Genomic DNA, 18,964 nt, shown 5'->3' with positions numbered 1-18,964 from the left:
TATAAGATTCCAATAATCTTCTATAACCACTAGTAATTACTGTGGGTAATATAAGAGATAATCTGATTATCTCCATTTTCTTAGATATTGTAATCTTAATTTTGTTACAATTTTACCTTTAACAATTAAATTTTTTGGACAAAAATACCCTTGTTTTGAAAAAAAATTAAAGGACTATTTATCCTTATATACAAAAGTTCTAGGACATAAATACCCCTCGACTTTAAAAAAATTACCCAAAGGTGGTGGCAAGATCTGGCCACCACCATTAATTGCTGGCTCGCCGACCACCACTATCGGCGGCAGGTTACCAACGCTGGAATGGAGTACGACCAACCGGTTTTGGTCGACCATTTCCAGCCAATCACCATAGATCTAGTTGAAAACAACTAGATCTATTCTAGTCATTTCTGGCCAGATCTACGGCTTCTGGCTAGATCTATGGCTTTTGGCCATTAACAACAACCAGTTGTGGTCGTCAACATCCAGAACTATGGTTGTCAACATCCAGAACTCTGGCTGTTAACGACAGCCCGTTCTGGCCAGATCCATTATGGATTTGGCAAGAAACGACCATATCGGCACACAACCAACCAGATTTGGCTGGTCGTGTGTTGTTACGACCACTGTTGGCGATGGTGGCAAGCGATTGGCAGTGACTTGGGGTGGGTAGGGATGTTTTTGTTAAGTTTTAAACTTTTTTGGTTACTTGGGTGTTTTTGATAAATCTGAAATATAGGGGGTAAAAAGAATTATTCAAAAGATAATATTATATTAATATTTAAAAATGAGGGCAATTTACTAATTTACATACCCACAAATTTATTCATCTTAACCAAATATATTAATATAATATACCCACTAATTTATTCTAACAAACCAAACACATTTATCTAAACATTCACAGTAATCTTTAAGGTAATATATTTTTTTATTAATATAATATTCCCAGTAATATAGTATTCGCTGAACCAAATGCATCCTAAAAGAAGAGAGTTTTTGAAGAATATAGCCAAACCTAACGTCCATTGACAATTTTTGAGATTTAAACAAAAAAAAAAAAAAAAAAAAAGAACCAGAGTATGAAAATAAAAATCAATAATGTTAGATGTACAAACAAGTCTTACAAAGAGTTCTATATAAACTAATGTGACAGAAAATAGATGAAAAAGTGAATATGATAAGTTTATATTTATTTTTTCATTCATTTTCTATCACATCAGTTTTTATAGATTTATTTGTAAGACTTGTTTGTATGTATAGTATTACTCAATAATAGTATACTAGACCACACTACTAGCACAAAGTAACATTTAGGTTGGACAATAAATAAAAAAAGGAAAATAATTTTATAAGTACAAACAAAAATACATAATTTTAAACCCCAAAGATTGGTTTGGTGGTCAAGGAAGCTTGTTTATTTTATTGAGTTTTTAAGTTTAAATCTTAGAATCATTTACTATAATAATATTGTGGTTAATTAGGTCTATTTATTGGATTTGTCGGAATTGAATGGACAAACTAATCGGGACACCCGGATTTTTTTTTGAGTAATGCTATCCTTATTTACTCTCCCTACTCATTTTTGTAAATGTAAAGTATAGTACACGTATCATAAGTATAGTATAGGTATCATATATTATTTTAACAAAGGTGGATAGAAGAAGTGACTAAAGCTAGGATTTTTTTTTTTTTTTTCCCCCTGAGAAGTACTTAATTTTGACTTGTGCACTCTCTGGTAGCACTGGCACTGGCTGCTGCTACTACTAAAACCCTAATAACTAATCCAACAGCTGAAAAGACGACGGATAGTCGATATATCACGTCTCAAATTCTGCTACTCTCTAAATGCATCATCACGCTCACAATAACTCACTCAAGGTTTCACTTTGATCATCATCAGCATCATCATCCACCGACTCCGATTCTCAATTCAATTTGAATTCGGATCTATCCATTTCGCAAAATGGCGGATTCTTCCGACTCTCTCATTTCCATCGCCGCCTCCGTCACCACTTCCTCCACCAAACGACGCTGCCGCATCTTCCGCCATGAACTTCCTTCTATTCTTGAAAACAACACAGGTCACGCTAAACTACATAGTTTTATCCAATTCACTTCGTTTATTGTATTTCTTTATGCATTGCATAGATGATGATTTTTGTTGATTCTTCTTAGTTCATTAGGAATTTGAATGATGGAATTTTTTTTATTAAATATTTACGATTGTACGTATATTATATGTTTAAACCTATGATTATTAATGTAACTGTCGTTTTTAATTTTAATGAAATGATAATGTACACATTTCTTGAAGGATTGCTATTACATTCCGACTCTTGAACCAATTTTGTGAAATTAAGGGAAGCTAAGAGAGGTTTATGATGAATTTTGTGAAACATAGGGGGTTTGATTAGTGGAATGGCTATATATCTCATTTTCTTAGGGTTGTCGGGGCCTCGGAATTAAACTGCTGCCCTTGAATTTTGGAAATATTGTGAAAGTTGCGGAGGTTTCTGTCGAATTTAAGCAGAGGCTTATGATGGTTTTAGATTCAAGGGGAGGTTTTAGCTAATTTCTCAAATTAGGGGGTTTCCTGTTATTAGGCCAAACCTTGGGGAAGGTTTCTTAAAGTTCACTTGTTATATTGTTTAGTTAAGAATTCTTTACTGTTATCTCATCCTTAAGTTTATAGTTTTTTATTTATTTTAGAACTATGTACAAGATGAATTGGGCATCACAAAATGCATTTCAGTTTCAAACTCAATATCGTAAAATACTTATATAATCGGGTTTAGAGCAGCATATATCATGCTTTTTGGTAAGAAATATTGGTTGCAACATTAAATTATATCCTTTATGAAGCACACCAAATGACGCTTGATAGGTGTGTGTCTAGTTATTGAAAGTAGTAACCGCGTAGTATTTGGCGTTAAGAAATTGGGAATCCATTGTATGATTAAATAAGATGTTTTTGGTGTTCAGTTTTTTATTATAAATTGATTTGGGTCATTGAGGGATGCATTAAGTGGATAGAATAGCAATTTGTAGCAATCAGATTCCGTTTAACAGCAGTCTTTGAGGGTTTCCTTGTTGGTAACTACTATAGGATGAGAAGCATTTAAATAAAATTCCAATTCCAGTCAAGTTGATGAAGTTATTTGTATGAGGTGTTCATTAATTTATTTTACATTTTTTTAGCATCAAAGTCAAATTAAATTGTGTCTTTGTACATTATTGGTTGGCTAGAAAAAGGAAATATAAAAGCCTTTCAGCTTAATTATGGAGTTCGGATGTGTGTTTATTTTTTTGCATGGTTCTAAAATGTTGAGAATTTTGAACCCTGCAGAAATGTCTCCTGAGCTTGCCTCGTCGTTGGTGGATGTAATTTTTAAAACATTTTCTGTATATGATGATCGTGGTTCGAGGGCAGCTGTAGATGACATGATTGAAAAGGATTTAGGTGATGTTATATTTATGAAAACTTTTGCGGCGGCTCTTGTTCAGGCCATGGAAAAGCTTTCAAAGTTCCAATCACATGTGGGCTGCTACAGACTCCTCAAGTGGTCGTGTCTTCTCTTAACCAAGAGTCAATTTGCCACCGTTTCTAAGAATGCTTTGTGTAGAGTGGCTGCAGCACAGGCATCCTTAATTCATATTGTGATGCAGAGATCTTTTCGTGAACGAAGAGCATGCAAGCAAGCGTTTTTTAATTTATTTTCTCAGGTGGAGCCAATGTAGCCCTTGCTGGTGTTTAGAATGAAACTCAGTAGCCTGCTGACAGTTTCTGATTAAATTTTGAGCATTCCATGTTTGTTGTTTTTCCAGGCACCAGACATCTTCAAAATTTATACAGAGGAATTAAAGGATGCGCGAATCCCATACAAAGATAGTCCTGAGTTAATATGGTTGTTGCTGGAGTTTTCTTATACATCACCTTCTCTGTTTGAAAAATACAAGGTGAGAATTGTTCAATTTTCATTTTGCCCACTTGGATATATTATTTATTGTTGCATGGGGCTCCTATTTTACATTCATTAAACTGAGTTCATTTCTGCTGAATATTTTATACGTTTTTTTGCCTTGGACAGCCGGTATTTCTTGATATATATGTTAAAGCAGTTCTAAGTGCCAAAGAAAAGCCGACAAAGGGTCTTAGTGAATCTTTTCAACCACTTGTTATGCATATGTCTCATGAGGATTTTCAGAGTATTGTGGTTTCATCTTCTGTAAAGATGCTAAAACGCAACCCGGAAATTGTGATGGAATCAGTTGGAATCCTTCTGAAGTCTGTCAACCTTGATTTAAGTAAGTATGCAACCGAAATCCTGTCAGTGGTATTGTCTCAGGTTCGACATGCAGATGAAGGTAGAAGGGTTGGGGCATTGGCTGTAGTAGGGTGCTTGAGCCAAAAGTCTAGCAATCCAGATGCTATAGAAGCTATGTTCAATGCTATTAAAGCGGTTATTGGAGGTTTGTCTAAATTCTTTATTCTTGCCTTTCTATAGTATTTGCAACATTTTCTTCACATGTATGAAACTTTTAGATTTGTTTAATGAATGTATAAATCTATGCTGAGATCCTTTAATCTTAAAAAATTATTCTGAACAGGCTCAGAAGGGAGACTTCAATTTCCGTACCAACGGATTGGCATGATCAATGCACTTCAGGAATTGTCTAATGCTCCTGAAGGGAAATATCTCAACAGTCTGTCACATACCATTTGCAACTTCCTTTTATCCTTTTACAAGACCGAAGGTATCCTGTTATGTTCTGATCTCTTATTATGTTGATTTTTTCCCCTAGAAACTTCTGCTTCTATATGCTGGTAGATATTGGAAGTTTTCATTAAGACTTTATGAATTTGCATCTGTCATGGCTTCTCATAATCTTGTCTTTTTGATTCTTCTGGCTATTTATCTCCTATATTTTATTTCTTCCAGGAAATGAAGAGGTAAAGCTTGCAATTTTGTCAGCCATGGCTTCTTGGGCAGCACGATCTGCTGCAAATCTTCACCCGGATCTAGTTCCTTTTATTGCTTCTGGCCTCAAGGAGAAGGAAGCTTTAAGAAGGGGGCATCTTCGATGTCTACGAGTCATATGCAAAAATAATGATGCTATTTTGCTGGTAAGTTGGTTAGTGAAGTGTATCCTTTTTTGTTTTCAATTTTAATCCTTGTCTTGGATGTTCTTTAGATCTATCAAATTAAGTCATGTTATAAAATTTACATGTCAGATATCATCATTGCTGGGGCCACTCCTTCAACTTGTCAAAACTGGTTTTACTAAAGCAGTGCAGCGTTTGGATGGTATTTATGCTTTGCTCATAGTTGGGAAGATTGCAGCTGCTGATATCAAAGCAGGTGTTTGTTGAAGTAGTTAAGAGTTATTGATGTAAATTTACAATTTTCATCATTGTCCAGTCTTTTTAGTTACTAGCTTTTCTTATTATTTTCTTCAAGTTAATCTTTTTGCGCCTCTTTTCTCAGAGGAGACTTTAACAAGGGAAAAGATCTGGTCTTTGATATCTCAAAATGAACCCTCGCTTGTGCCTACTTCAATGGTAGGAACACTGTTTTTAGTATATAATATATGTTTAATCAATTCTAGTTTTTAGATTTTATATTTGTTTATTTGCAGGCTTCAAAATTGTCAGTTGAGGATTGCATGGCATGTCTTGATCTTCTTGAGTTGTTACTGGTGGAACATTCACACAGGTTATTCACTTACAAAGTTTGATATTTCCATGATGCATGTTAATATAGATTATGAATGAACTCTAATTTGTTGCCTTGTTTCATCTGCAGAGTGTTGGAAACTTTCTCTGTGAAATTACTATTACAGGTAATAAAATGGTATAAAGTTCATCTTGGATTCCTTTTCTGCATAGAATCTATGATTCAGTGATGTTATATTATTGCAGCTAATACTCCTTTTCATATGCCATCCGAGTTGGGATGTCCGAAAGATGGCTCATGATGCTACCAGAAAGATAGTTACTACAACTCCACAATTATCTGAAGCTCTTTTACTTGAATTTTCAAATTTTCTTTCAGTGGTTGGAGAGAAGATTATTATTTCAAAAACAAGGTACAATTTATATATGATTAGTGCATTTGACCTTGGGTGCTTTTGTAGTCTAAGAATTTAACTTTATATATCCTTAATATGTTGTGAAATGTCTGTAAATTCCCTCAGTTTCTTCTTTTATTTTTGTCGTTTCAAATGTCAATTATATCAATTTTGTATTATCTCTGTATGTAATTAAATATTATGTGAGTTTATCTATGGTGTATTTTGTTATTTTGTTTCATAATTTTTTTTTATTTTTTTTTTATTTTTTTGGTGCTAGGAAACAAATATACTATATTAAAATTAAATGTATACAAGGATGGACAATTTGTCCACCAAGAAAAGGATGTCCCTTGAATCCTAAAGGCTTGAAAAACTATATAAGATGATGAATACATCTCCATTTCCAAACTCATCAAAGCTAAAATCACCAGATGCCTCTACAAAATTTGCACAAAAATCTTGAATGTAATTGCTATCAATCTGAGAATTTATTCATTCTAATTTTGAATTTGACGTAAAATAGAATTAATGATTATCGACAAACCTGTCCATAATCATGATTCAATTTTATCTTTCTTCTTTATTTTATTTTATTTTTCAAGCTTTACTCTCAGTAGTATTCATTAATTGACATCTCAACTGGTCCTTAAATAACAAATCTGAATGATTTTAACAAACTAATTGATTTTGGGGATGTGATACTGTTACTACATCTTCATTGATGTGTGCGTGGGCGTGTGCGTACACACACACTCTTATATATATATATATATTATCTGTTGTTATGTTTGTCCTTGTCGATGCATTTTGTTCTGGTCACATGGTTTAATAAATCATTTTCCAGTCTGGCTGAGGGGATCTAAAAATATATATCAATAGTGATGCAGATAATTCATTGGATATGCAAGTTCCATTCCTTCCATCTGTCGAGGTTTTGGTGAAGGCATTACTGGTGATATCCTCGGTGGCTCTAGCTGCAGCTCCAAGTGTTTCGTCACTTGTTATATTCTGCTCTCATCATCCATGCCTTGTTGGCACCGCAAAAAGAGATGCAATTTGGAAGGTATTTTTTATTCTACTCTTTACCTTTAGTGGCGTTTCTCTTCTAAGTAATTTCGTGGTATTTTTCTATCTGCATAAACTCATCCTCAATTTTAATGAGGTATATGTTCCAATATATTTAATTTGATGGAGAGGGAGGCAGAGTGGTAAGTTAAGATTCATATAATTCCAAGGAAGGTTTTGTGTTTTTAGGTGGATGCAAAGATGTCTGTTATGTTTTTGAATTTTAAATTCCTGCCTTTTGGGGTTTGATTACTCATTGACCTTTCTTGTACTTGCTTATTTTGCTTGAGAGAGAGCGTTGTGTTTGTTGGTGGGTACTATGAGATATGGCATGTTTATGATGGGTCTTGACTACTCATCAACCTCTTTTGGAGTAACTGAATTTGCTGTAGTGAGAGAAAGAGAGATTTATGTGTTGCTGGGTATTAGACATCAGGCACTTTATGCATGTTAACTCTCGATGTTTTGGGCTTTGATTACTCATTTGACTAATTCAATTTTCCTTTTCTGGTATTTTGCAGAGGCTTCATAAATGTTTGCAAACACGTGGGTTTAATGTCATTGATATTGTTTCTGCTGATGTTGGGAATTTGTGCAAGGTAATTCCTAGCATCTGTGTTCTAATAGATTTTTTATTTATTTATTTTTATATATCTAGCATTCTGGTAACACATTTTCTGTGAGTTTATTTGTTCGATTTTGCACTATTGTAACTTTTTGATGGTCTCCATGTGGGTTTTGCACAATTTTCTGGACAACTTGTTCTCTCTTTTGTAATTATATTATACTTGGTAAAGATTTTCNCACATTTTCTGTGAGTTTATTTGTTCGATTTTGCACTATTGTAACTTTTTGATGGTCTCCATGTGGGTTTTGCACAATTTTCTGGACAACTTGTTCTCTCTTTTGTAATTATATTATACTTGGTAAAGATTTTCTTTGCATTCTTATTATTAGAAAACTTGTAAATGAGGAATTAAGACTTAGATTTCGTCACTCTAATGGTGCTTAAGGGTTTTTTTTTTTTTATGTGGACCAATCTTATGACATAGGAATAATTTGGTCATATGTAATTTAGAGAGATCATGCACATGTTTTAACTCAATTCTGTATAAACATATGATTTCATCAGTAATTCAGCGTGTCTCCTGGTCTTGATGTTTTTATCATGTTCACAAGATTGTTCTCTGTCATTTGTTTGAGTGTGCTGTTTCCTTGCTTGAATTTTCGGATCTATTTCTTGTGATTTGTGTGAGCATCATTAATTTGTCTACTATATCAAGCTTCTGAATCTAAGTTTTGTTCATTCTATAATATGCTGCTTAACTTTCATGGGTCGTGTTGTGCAGGATCTACTTGGAGCAATGGGGTTGATGAGTGCCAGTCCCTTTGAACAACAAGCGGCAATATATTCTTTAACAACTTTGATGTCTATAACACCTAAAGACACTTATGTAGAATTTGAAAAGGTTTATTGCTTTTGTATTTCTTACTTTACACTAATTCTTCACTAAATGTGGCTGCTGCTATTGCACTTGTTTGGTTATGAGGGCTGATGGATCCTACTTGTTCCCTTGCAGCATCTGAGAAATCTTCCAGACTTTTATTTACATGATAGTCTTTCAGAGAATGACATTCAGGTTATTTTTTTGTGCTCACCTGCTCAATTTATACCCAATCTCTTGATTAATTTAACAGTAATCCTTTTGTTATTTATTCTTTTTGCAAAAAACTTCTTGTAAATACTGCATTGTTAAAATGTTTGATTGGTGATATATCAGAGGCAACATTTCTCATACTTTGCATACTGAGAATTGAAAGAATGAACCATTAAGCCTCTGACCTGAGATGTTGAGGTACTTAACTTGAAAAGTAACTTTTGACGCCTTTGAGATAAAAAGAATCATTTGTTATCATATGCTTTTATGATAAAGTACCTCTGGACATTTGAACTTTAGAAAGTGAGTTCATCTTTTGGTTATAGAGGGTCTTTTGATATAAGCTTCTGATGTCCTTAACTGTGGGGAGTGAACCCCTTTCTTTTTCCTCATTGAGGAAGGACTTTTGGTTAACTGTATAAGTGATTGTATTCAGTATTGCTTTGTTATGGTTTATTTTTCTTTTCAATAAACCTGGAATTCCCCCAATCCACTGCTGAACCCTTAATGTTTATAATTTCTTTTAAGCATTATTTATTGTTTGATCACATTTGAATAGTTCATGTGAGCAATACTGCTTTAAGAAATATGGATATATTTGAACTTCTTTTTCCTTATCTTGTTGATGTTTGGAAATAGTCCACTAGAGTGCATACAGGCTATTTCTCTCCACCTCTTTGTCAGGACGTGGATGTAGGTGACATTAGACCAACATTATGGCAATTGATTTACTGAAACATTCTAGTGTTTATTTATCTGTTCTGTGGCTTAGAATTAAAGTTCATTGCTTTTGTAGTTAATCTGTATAAAGTATAAACTCTTGGATGATTTTTGAGTCCATGAGATGGTAAAATGCGGCTGATGACTTTTTCAAGCAGATCTTAGTTTCTGACAGACTTCAGTTTGGAATATGTACTGTCTATGAACAGTGTGATTCTTAAATTTTTATATTTCCTATTTTTGTCTTCCCTTCCAAGCAGATCCTGTTCTTTTTCTATCCTGAAATTCATTATTCATTGAAAGATGATTTAAAAGAAAAATATCCTATTACTGCTATATCCTGCAGCTCTTTGATTTGCTAATTTTGGTAACCTTCCCTCTTTTCCTACTGTTCAGGTTTTCCGTACTCCTGAGGGAATGCTTTCAACTGAGCTAGGTGTTTATGTTGCAGAAGCTGTTTCTGCTAAGAACACTAAACAAGCAAAAGGCCGTTTCCGGGTATATGAAGACCAAGATGACATGGTATTTCTGGATTTTTGTGGTGCTATCTCTCTCTCTTTTTTTTTTTCCTTCTGTGGCACTTCTTTTGTCCTTTTTTTTGGGTGTCATGTTCAAGGAATTTTATCAGTAATTTTTGATGATTTTCTCTGTTGTGTTTCCAGGACCAAGTCAATTCCAATCATTCTACAAAGAGAGAACCAGCTAGTAGAGAAGTGGCTGGTATGGGTAAAAAGGATACTGGGAAGTCAACGAAAAAAATTGGTATGTTATTAAATCCTTTTTCACTTTATAGTTTGGTGTCTGCAGTATTAGCTCATTTTTCTAAGATGGTTATTTGTGGTTTACTTTGTTCATGTAGATAAAGGAAAGACAGCAAAAGAAGAGGCACGGGATTTGTTGCTTAAGGAGGAGGCATCTATACGTGAGAAAGTCCTAGAAATACAGAAGAATTTATCGTTGATTCTGATGGCCCTTGGGGAGATGGCCATTGCCAATCCTGTGTTTGCACACAGTCAATTACCTTCTCTGGTTTGCATTCCACAACCAACCTCCTGTCATTTCCTATCCCTTTTTGTCATAATTTTAGTAGCCTTCTTTCAAGAAATATTTCATATTTACTTTTTCATATTTTCTATATGCACTAGATAATTTTGAAAGGAGTGTCATGTCTGTGCAGTTGAGATGCAACGGCACTCCCATAAATGATCAGAAACTTTGCCTCTACTTCTGTAATCTGCTGTGTCATCTTTGTCCAACATCCTTTGAAAATCTTGTTCGCCATTTAATTCCCTTGGATAATGACAGTATTCACCCATGCTTTAGCTGCAATAGTTGCTTACTGTTTGATGCATATATTGGGTCTGCTGAAATGGTGAGNGTGAGAAAGTCCTAGAAATACAGAAGAATTTATCGTTGATTCTGATGGCCCTTGGGGAGATGGCCATTGCCAATCCTGTGTTTGCACACAGTCAATTACCTTCTCTGGTTTGCATTCCACAACCAACCTCCTGTCATTTCCTATACCTTTTTGTCATAATTTTAGTAGCCTTCTTTCAAGAAATATTTCATATTTACTTTTTCATATTTTCTATATGCACTAGATAATTTTGAAAGGAGTGTCATGTCTGTGCAGTTGAGATGCAACGGCACTCCCATAAATGATCAGAAACTTTGCCTCTACTTCTGTAATCTGCTCTGTCATCTTTTGTCCAACATCCTTTGAAAATCTTGTTTGCCATTTAATTCCCTTGGATAATGACAGTATTGACCCATGCTTTAGCTGCAATAGTTGCTTACTGTTTGATGCATATATTGGGTCTGCTGAAATGGTGAGATCAAAACTTCACCTGAAAATTGAAACAGAGAAGGAAGTGAATTTAACAGATAGCATAGGCTGTATTTGTCTGATGTCTGCAGAATGATTGAGAAGCAGTAATGTGTTAGAAATTTTTCCTTTTAAGGACTCTTATAGCGACTTCAGTTGGGCATATTCTAATTGCAATGGATATTGCTAAAGGCTGGTGAAAGGCATGGTATCCTTTCTATAAGGCTTGCTGGTTCTTTGATGAAGTTCATGAACTATGTGAAAATGTGCTCATTTAATATTGCTCTTGGACATGTTTATGTATCATCCAATATGTGCAGATGCCTTTAAATGTATATAACTTAGTTTAATCTAGGTCAGTGGTTAGGCTTTTTTGTTCTGTGAGGTTAGCATTGCTCTTGTTTGTTTCTCTGGTATAATCGGCCTTTGATTGATTCAAATTTCAATTTGGTTTAGTTGAAAATTCTTAGGTTGATCTTTGTTCGTTAAGGGTGTGTTAGATTCTCTACAGAAAAATTTCTGTATTTTTATTTATTTTATTTTTGGTGGATATAAATCCTTATTTATTACATTTTAACAGGTCAAGTATGTTGATCCTTTGCTAAGGTCACCCATAGTTAGTGATGCAGCCTATGAAGCCTTAGTGAAACTCTCTAGATGCACAGCTATGCCTCTTTGTAATTGGGCCCTTGACATTGCTACTGCTTTACGTCTCATTGTCTCCGAGGAAGTTCGCATTCATTTTGATCTTATTGCATTGGTGGGTGAAGGGGAAGGCAAAGAGAAACCATTATTGGGACTCTTTGAAAGGATAGTAAATGGATTAACCGCTTCTTGTAAATCTGGGCCTCTTCCTGTGGACTCCTTTACTTTTGTCTTCCCGGTAGGTTTCTCTTTTGTTATCTTTGACTTAAGTCAATGGTGCTTCTCTTTCTCTAACTAATCTGTCTTGGAATTTTTTCCAGATAATGGAGCGAATTTTATTGTCCTCCAGGAAGACAGGACTTCATGATGGTGTGCTTCAGATTCTTTACATGCATATGGATCCTCTTTTGCCTATTCCTAGGCTTCGGATGATATCAGTACATATCCAGACCTTCATTCCAGCAACACACATATGTTGCAAATATGTTTTATGTCTCACAAATAAATTTATCATTTTTCTCGCATTACATTCTCTCATTTTATTTCTTGCTTGCTAAATCTTTCCTTCTATTCTTCAGGTGCTTTATCATGTTCTAGGTGTTGTACCTGCTTATCAAGCATCTGTCGGATCAGCACTGAATGAACTGTGTCTTGGTCTACGACCAGATGAAGTGGCAGCTGTATGTGCTTCATGTTTCTGCTTGAATTACTTCAGTTATGTCCTTCAGTAATTCTTGTTAAGCCATCTCTTGTATTTATTGTTACAGGCTCTATATGGAGTGTATGCAAAAGATGTTCATGTGAGAATGGCCTGCTTAAATGCAGTGAAATGCATTCCAGCTGTGTCTAGCCGATCTCTTCCTCAAAATGTTGAGATTTCAACAAGCATATGGCTGGCTCTCCACGATCCAGAAAAGGTTTAGCCTTCTAACTATGTACTTCTTAAGTGAAGTGAATTTGAGTTTATGTTTTCCTTAGATTTGCATGACTGCATCCAGTTGTCTCGTCTAATAATTAAGAATTAAAATTTAAATCTGTGCTTAGAAGTTTGTTCATAATAATTTATTTTTTAATTGAAAATATATTGGTTCACTTCGGTCATCATTTTCTTTGCCAGCTTTTCTGTGGATTTCTGTTGGTACATTGGTAGTTGTGTCAGATTCTAATGATTTTGTTTTTTGTTTAGTGTTTTTTTCTGTTATTGGTATGCTGAGGGACTCATAGGTGAGAATGACAGAATTCTGAAATTAATGCTTAAAAGAAATTATAAACATTAAGGGTTCAGCAGTGGATTGGGGGAATTCCAGGTTTATTGAAAAGAAAAATAAACCATAACAAAGCAATACTGAATACAATCACTTATACAGTTAACCAAAAGTCCTTCCTCAATGAGGAAAAAGAAAGGGGTTCACTCCCCACAGTTAAGGACATCAGAAGCTTATATCAAAAGACCCTCTATAACCAAAAGATGAACTCACTTTCTAAAGTTCAAATGTCCAGAGGTACTTTATCATAAAAGCATATGATAACAAATGATTCTTTTTATCTCAAAGGCGTCAAAAGTTACTTTTCATGCTTGGATGGTTATAATTATAGTGGCTAAATGGGTAAATCAGAGAATTTAGTAGGCATAATGATTTCATACTGATATGAAGAATAAATTGTATACCAAATATGTTGCAATTATAAAAATCATATAGGGACAAGACAAGTTTTTGGCATCTCTTTCTTCTGTCTCAAAAGATTTGAGGGCACCTTTTTTCTTTATCCATCTTAATTGTTTAGGTAGTTCAATGATCTGTTTTTTTAGGATTTATCCATCCCATAGTGTCTCTTATTTTTGGGTTTATTTTTGCACAGGCTCATGATACTCTCTGTAAAGCTTAGCCCCTTTTAGATGGGTTATTTTTGTAGCAGTGGATTTTTGACATTAATATACGTTTCTATGGTTCCTATCAAAAAAAAAAAAAAAACAATTAACATTCATGTAAAAATGTTACCCTTCCTATCCAACAGAAAAAATAACACTAAACATTCATATATTAGTTAACTATTAGTCTACTGTGCATTTCTGAATTAAAATGAAAATGTAAGCATTTCAATATTATTTTCTAAAGTAATTTTTTCTTCCTGCGGGAGTTAGTGTGGGGCATACCACTTGTTCCAACATTAAGGATATGCTGTTTATGCTATGTTGTAGACATCCTTTGGTGGTTAAATGTATGGGCAGTTAAGTTTAATGGTTCAGATAAGCTGCATGTTTGTCCTACCCAAGTTACCGAGTGTTGCTTGTATATTTCAAAGATGAGATTTACTTTGCTCTCTTAATCAGATAGCTGTTGCTGTAACTCTACTTACGTTTCTTTGCTGTAACAATAATAATTATTGTAATAGCTTGTCTGCCTATTGAAGAGTCATCCACTCTAAAATTTTCAATGTCTTCAGTCAGTTGCAGAAGCAGCAGAGGATATATGGGACCGCTATGGGTATGACTTTGGAACTGATTATTCTGGACTTTTCAAAGCACTTTCTCATATTAATCAAAATGTCCGCTTGGCTGCTGCGGAGGCATTAGCTGCTGCTTTGGATGAACATCCAGATTCTATACAGGTTAATTTTCTTCTTCACTTCTGTCCTCATTTGGTGATGGCATATTTCTAATGATATTACAATAATTTCAGGAATCACTTTCAACATTATTTTCTTTGTACGTCCGTGATGCTGGTTTAGGTGAGGACAGCATTGATTCTGGTTGGCTAGGCAGACAAGGCATAGCTCTGGCTTTACATTCTGCTGCTGATGTTCTGAGAACAAAAGACCTTCCTGTTGTTATGACATTCCTAATATCACGAGCGCTTGTAAGATTTTCTTACTGTTCTATTATGAATTTTGGTACTGATGTTTAAAATTTAGATAGCCTTGTTAATTGGACCTGGCATTGTTGTAGCAAAAGTGTTGAAAAGTTAATATTTTCTTTGTTTTATTTGTTGGTAGACTGTCTTAGCTTTCTGAGATATTACTGATTTTCTATATACTAATTTTTTAGAGCTGTTCATTATATATTTTTATAGAAAATTTGTGTAGGCCTTTAGCTTGTTCCAAACTTTTGTCGACTGCCTTTCAACTTTCCTATTCCTTTTCAACAATATTTTCCTTCTTGTATTAATTTTAAACTAGAATTAATTAACTATGGATTTTTATTCTAAGGTATCACTTCAAGGATTGTTAATGTGACCTAAAATAAAAAGATTAAATGGCAGTGTTACCCAGTTTTGAATGCTTTTGTATCTCAGGCTGATCCTAATGCTGATGTTCGAGGAAGAATGCTTAATGCTGGTATCATGATTATTGATAAGCACGGGAAGGATAATGTTTCTTTGTTATTTCCAATTTTTGAAAACTACTTAAACAAGAAGGTTAGTCTCTTTTATAAGTTGCACTTTCTTTTTGATTGAAATGTTTCTTAGATCTATTTTTGTTTAGAATGGCTGAAATACTATGTGGCCTTCATATTTGCAAGTTTCTATGGAACCTGCAGTATCTTAGATATTTCTTGTTCTTGCGTAGGCATCAGATGAAGAAAAATATGATCTGGTTCGCGAGGGTGTAGTAATTTTTACTGGAGCCCTAGCAAAACATTTGGAGAAGGTACCAATTTGAGCATATACAACATTTTTGTCTTTATTTATTTATTTATTTTTTTGAGTGGATATGCATTTGATATTCATTTTTGACTCTCCTTTCTTTGTAACAGGATGATCCTAAAGTTCATGCTGTTGTAGAGAAGTTGTTGGATGTATTAAACACTCCATCAGAAGCTGTTCAGCGGGCAGTCTCATCATGCCTGTCTCCATTAATGCAATCAATGCAAGTATGTAAGATGTTGCTTGGATAGGATTTTAGTTTGTGTTCTTATTTATTGTTAGGCATATCTGCATGGTCTGTTAGATGTTTTACAGATTAATTATGCCTTTGACCATTTCTGGGTTTTTAATGGAGACTAAAAGTTGCTTTTAAATTAATGTTACAATTTCTTGCATAGGATGATGCACCAGCACTTGTTTCTGGGCTGTTGGATCAGCTAATGAAAAGCGACAAATATGGAGAACGTCGTGGAGGAGCATTTGGACTTGCTGGAGTGGTTAAGGGATTAGGACTTTCTTCCCTGAAGAAGTATGGCATTGTGGCTGTACTAAGAGAAGGTTTTGCAGACAGGTATTATTGGCCCCTAGTTTTACCAATACTTTGCATTATCATATATTGTGGTGACTTTGTTGAATAAAAATTTAAGGGTAGTGCTAATTCTGCTTGTAAGGATTCTAGTGACTTTAAGCCCTCCCTTCCCACTCTCCAATTCCCCAAAAGAGAAAATGTTTGTGCGTGTCTCTATTCTAAGGGAGGGGGACCATAAGCTTGCATCTCTATTTATGTTCCAAATCCGAATCCAATGTGGCAACTCAAGTGCTACTGAAAATGAATTTAGTTGCATGTGGATCTTTTGGAAGCACTATACCTCATCAACGCATTACAAGAGGTTGGTGCAGCTTTCTGTTGAAAGGGCTTTTATACCTTAACAAATTAGTCAATTATTAGAGTATTAACACAAACTGTCCCCTTCATTGACTATAAAAAGTATGAAGCTAGTTGGTACTGTAACTTGCAATGGGTGATCTGGCTATTTTATCAGATATTCAGTGGATTGGTTTTTTTTTCTTTTTCTTTTTTGGGGGGGGGGGGGGGGGGGGGGGGGGGGGGGTGCGTGGTGTTGGCGGCGGCTAGGAAACAAGAAAATCTATGTTAAGACTAAAAGAAGATACCAAAAAAAAAGGGGAGAACCTAACCAGAACAATAAGGTGTGGCCCGCATATGGACTTGAGAGATGTCATTTACTGTACCAAAATCAATAAATTAAACTAAATCCTACAAAAAAACCCCAATCAACAGAGCATAAACCATCCTGCTACAATATTGAAGCTTCCCAATTATGATGAATGGAGAAGAATGATACTCAAACTCTAAAGAGATAGAAGCCCAAAATTGTTTTTGTTGTTGGTTTTCTTTCTTCTGCTATTGTTCTCATGATAGTTTGTCATTCGTTTGTATCATAAGAGACTGAAGCTTTTGTGCAGCTAAATCCATCGAATGTTCAACATTAGTTGATCTTATTTTTCCTGTGAACCACAGGAATTCTGCGAAGCATCGTGAAGGGTCTTTACTGGCTTTTGAGTGCCTTTGTGAAATGCTTGGGAGATTGTTTGAACCGTACGTAAACAATATTTATGAGCATTTTTGTCTCTGTATAATTTATTCTTAATGAACTACTTTATCTGGTCCTTTTCCCCACTTCTGATCCAGGTATGTGATCCAAATGCTACCATTGCTTTTGGTTTCTTTCTCCGATCAAGTTGTTGCTGTCCGTGAAGCTGCTGATAGTGCTGCTCGTGCAATGATGTCTCAACTGAGTGCCCAGGGGGTGAAGCTTGTCCTGCCATCACTATTAAAGGTTTTAATTCTAGTATAATGCTCTATCTAATTTCCTTTATTGTAGTTTCCATAATTTCCATCAGGTTTGCTAGAGATAAAGATGCTCTGCCTAATTTTTTGTGTTCAGTTTTTCAAAATCTTGGTCATCTTTTCATGATAGGCTTCTTGATGCTGCAAAATTTTCCTCATATCATAAATGTAAAAAGTATCATGCATTGTCATCTTTTCTTGTTCAAGTGCATAGTTTATTTGTTACATGTTCTGTATTCTTCGGTATGCTTGGGATGATACTCCTTGCTTTTCTTTTTCTTTTTGGGAGTAAAATAAAAACTAGTTTGGCTTGTCGGATCTACCTTTTATTGGAACAGAGCAGCAGTTAAGACTGCCCTTGGATATAAATAGTTCTCTCTTGCAGATGTCTGCATTTTCTTAAAATCCACTTAAGTTCTTTTATGGAAGAATTTTTTTAATTTTGTCTTTTGGTGATTTAATCTGGTAGGATCAAGATAAAATCAAAAAATCTTATCAAGTTTTGCATTCCAGAGTTAACTCTTCCTCGTGAGAGTTTAAGTTCAGATTTAGATCTGTACCTCGGAATGTACATATTTATATAATAATACAGATAAAGTATGGTTGACCAAGATTTATAATTATGAGAAGGAAAGCTTTCTACAATGCAATTTTTGCATTTTCCCGGTGAAAGGTCTCATGGTTCTGTATCGCAAAAATTTGTTGCCCTATCTTATCCTGCATTCTTCTACATTTTCTTTTGCCCCAATACCGCTTAGGGTCTTGAAGACAAAGCTTGGCGCACAAAACAAAGCAGTGTACAACTACTTGGTGCTATGGCTTACTGTGCTCCTCAACAACTATCTCAGTGCCTTCCAAAGATCGTGCCAAAATTGACTGAGGTTCAACTGAATAACTCATCATTTTGCTTCCCTGTTTTATTGGGTCTTTGTCTGCTTCTTATATTGTCTGACAGTGATTTTTATTCTGACTTCAGGTTTTAACTGATACACATCCCAAAGTCCAGTCAGCTGGGCAGACAGCACTTCAGCAGGTATAATTGCTTTATGATAATAAATACTGTTTTTTCTTGTTACTATTTGATTTTAATATGTTTTATTATTATTCTTAGGTTGGGAGTGTGATAAAGAATCCTGAAATAGCTTCTCTTGTCCCTACTCTTTTGATGGGTCTTACTGACCCCAATGACCACACAAGATATTCTCTTGATATACTCCTCCATGTAAGGTTTTGTGGATAAAAATGTAATTTTCCCGTTATAGTTTGCTTGTCTTGTTTTTTCCCCTAACTGTTTTGTTGTGTTTTGCAGACAACTTTTGTAAATTCAGTAGATGCACCTTCTCTTGCTCTATTGGTGCCTATTGTACATAGAGGTCTAAGGGAGAGAAGCGCTGAAACCAAAAGAAAGCTGCACAAATAGTTGGAAATATGTGTTCATTGGTAACTGAACCAAGGATTGATT

At 34.8% G+C, this 18,964-nt stretch overlaps 2 protein-coding genes across 2 annotated transcripts; both read left to right on the top strand.

Moving 5' to 3' along the window:
* Positions 1–1,750: 1,750 nt before the first annotated feature.
* On the top strand, positions 1,751–7,389 carry LOC116145793 (protein ILITYHIA-like). The gene is made up of 13 exons (XM_031431233.1): positions 1,751–2,084; positions 3,350–3,726; positions 3,829–3,960; positions 4,092–4,473; positions 4,612–4,758; positions 4,944–5,128; positions 5,237–5,363; positions 5,490–5,563; positions 5,641–5,717; positions 5,808–5,844; positions 5,924–6,090; positions 6,955–7,138; positions 7,330–7,389. The coding sequence occupies exons 1-13, from the start codon at positions 1,967–1,969 to the stop codon at positions 7,387–7,389; spliced, it is 2,067 nt and encodes a 688-aa protein (XP_031287093.1). The 5' UTR covers positions 1,751–1,966.
* Positions 7,390–7,658: 269 nt separating this feature from the next.
* Positions 7,659–18,922, top strand: LOC116145792 (protein ILITYHIA-like). The gene is made up of 23 exons (XM_031431232.1): positions 7,659–7,739; positions 8,490–8,609; positions 8,721–8,780; positions 9,915–10,040; positions 10,181–10,280; positions 10,378–10,499; positions 10,956–11,003; positions 11,924–12,226; positions 12,309–12,425; positions 12,567–12,668; positions 12,756–12,905; positions 14,434–14,598; positions 14,670–14,846; positions 15,282–15,404; positions 15,556–15,636; positions 15,743–15,859; positions 16,031–16,203; positions 17,173–17,250; positions 17,344–17,491; positions 18,261–18,383; positions 18,479–18,535; positions 18,614–18,724; positions 18,812–18,922. Exons 2-23 carry the CDS (start codon positions 8,505–8,507, stop codon positions 18,920–18,922), a joined length of 2,697 nt encoding a protein of 898 aa, XP_031287092.1. The 5' UTR covers positions 7,659–7,739; positions 8,490–8,504.
* The last annotated feature ends 42 nt before the right edge of the window (positions 18,923–18,964 follow it).

Source organism: Pistacia vera, unplaced genomic scaffold (genome assembly GCF_008641045.1).
Source record: "Pistacia vera cultivar Batoury unplaced genomic scaffold, PisVer_v2 Contig467, whole genome shotgun sequence".
NCBI lineage: Eukaryota > Viridiplantae > Streptophyta > Magnoliopsida > Sapindales > Anacardiaceae > Pistacia > Pistacia vera.
Note: the sequence above shows the minus strand (reverse complement) of the source record. Positions and strands in the feature narration are given on the sequence as shown.

What these genes read in the sequence shown, in the direction of transcription:
- LOC116145792 (XM_031431232.1), top strand. Translation starts at nt 8,505, where the DNA reads ATGGGGTTGATGAGTGCCAGTCCCTTTGAACAACAAGCGGCAATATAT. An exon ending in ACAGTCAATTACCTTCTCTG is followed by an intron (nt 11,004 to 11,923) that starts GTTTGCATTCCA and finishes ACATTTTAACAG; the next exon opens with GTCAAGTATGTTGATCCTTT. An exon ending in TCGTGCCAAAATTGACTGAG is followed by an intron (nt 18,384 to 18,478) that starts GTTCAACTGAAT and finishes TTCTGACTTCAG; the next exon opens with GTTTTAACTGATACACATCC.
- LOC116145793 (XM_031431233.1), top strand. Translation starts at nt 1,967, where the DNA reads ATGGCGGATTCTTCCGACTCTCTCATTTCCATCGCCGCCTCCGTCACC. An exon ending in ATCCTTTTACAAGACCGAAG is followed by an intron (nt 4,759 to 4,943) that starts GTATCCTGTTAT and finishes TATTTCTTCCAG; the next exon opens with GAAATGAAGAGGTAAAGCTT. An exon ending in ATTATTATTTCAAAAACAAG is followed by an intron (nt 6,091 to 6,954) that starts GTACAATTTATA and finishes ATATATCAATAG; the next exon opens with TGATGCAGATAATTCATTGG.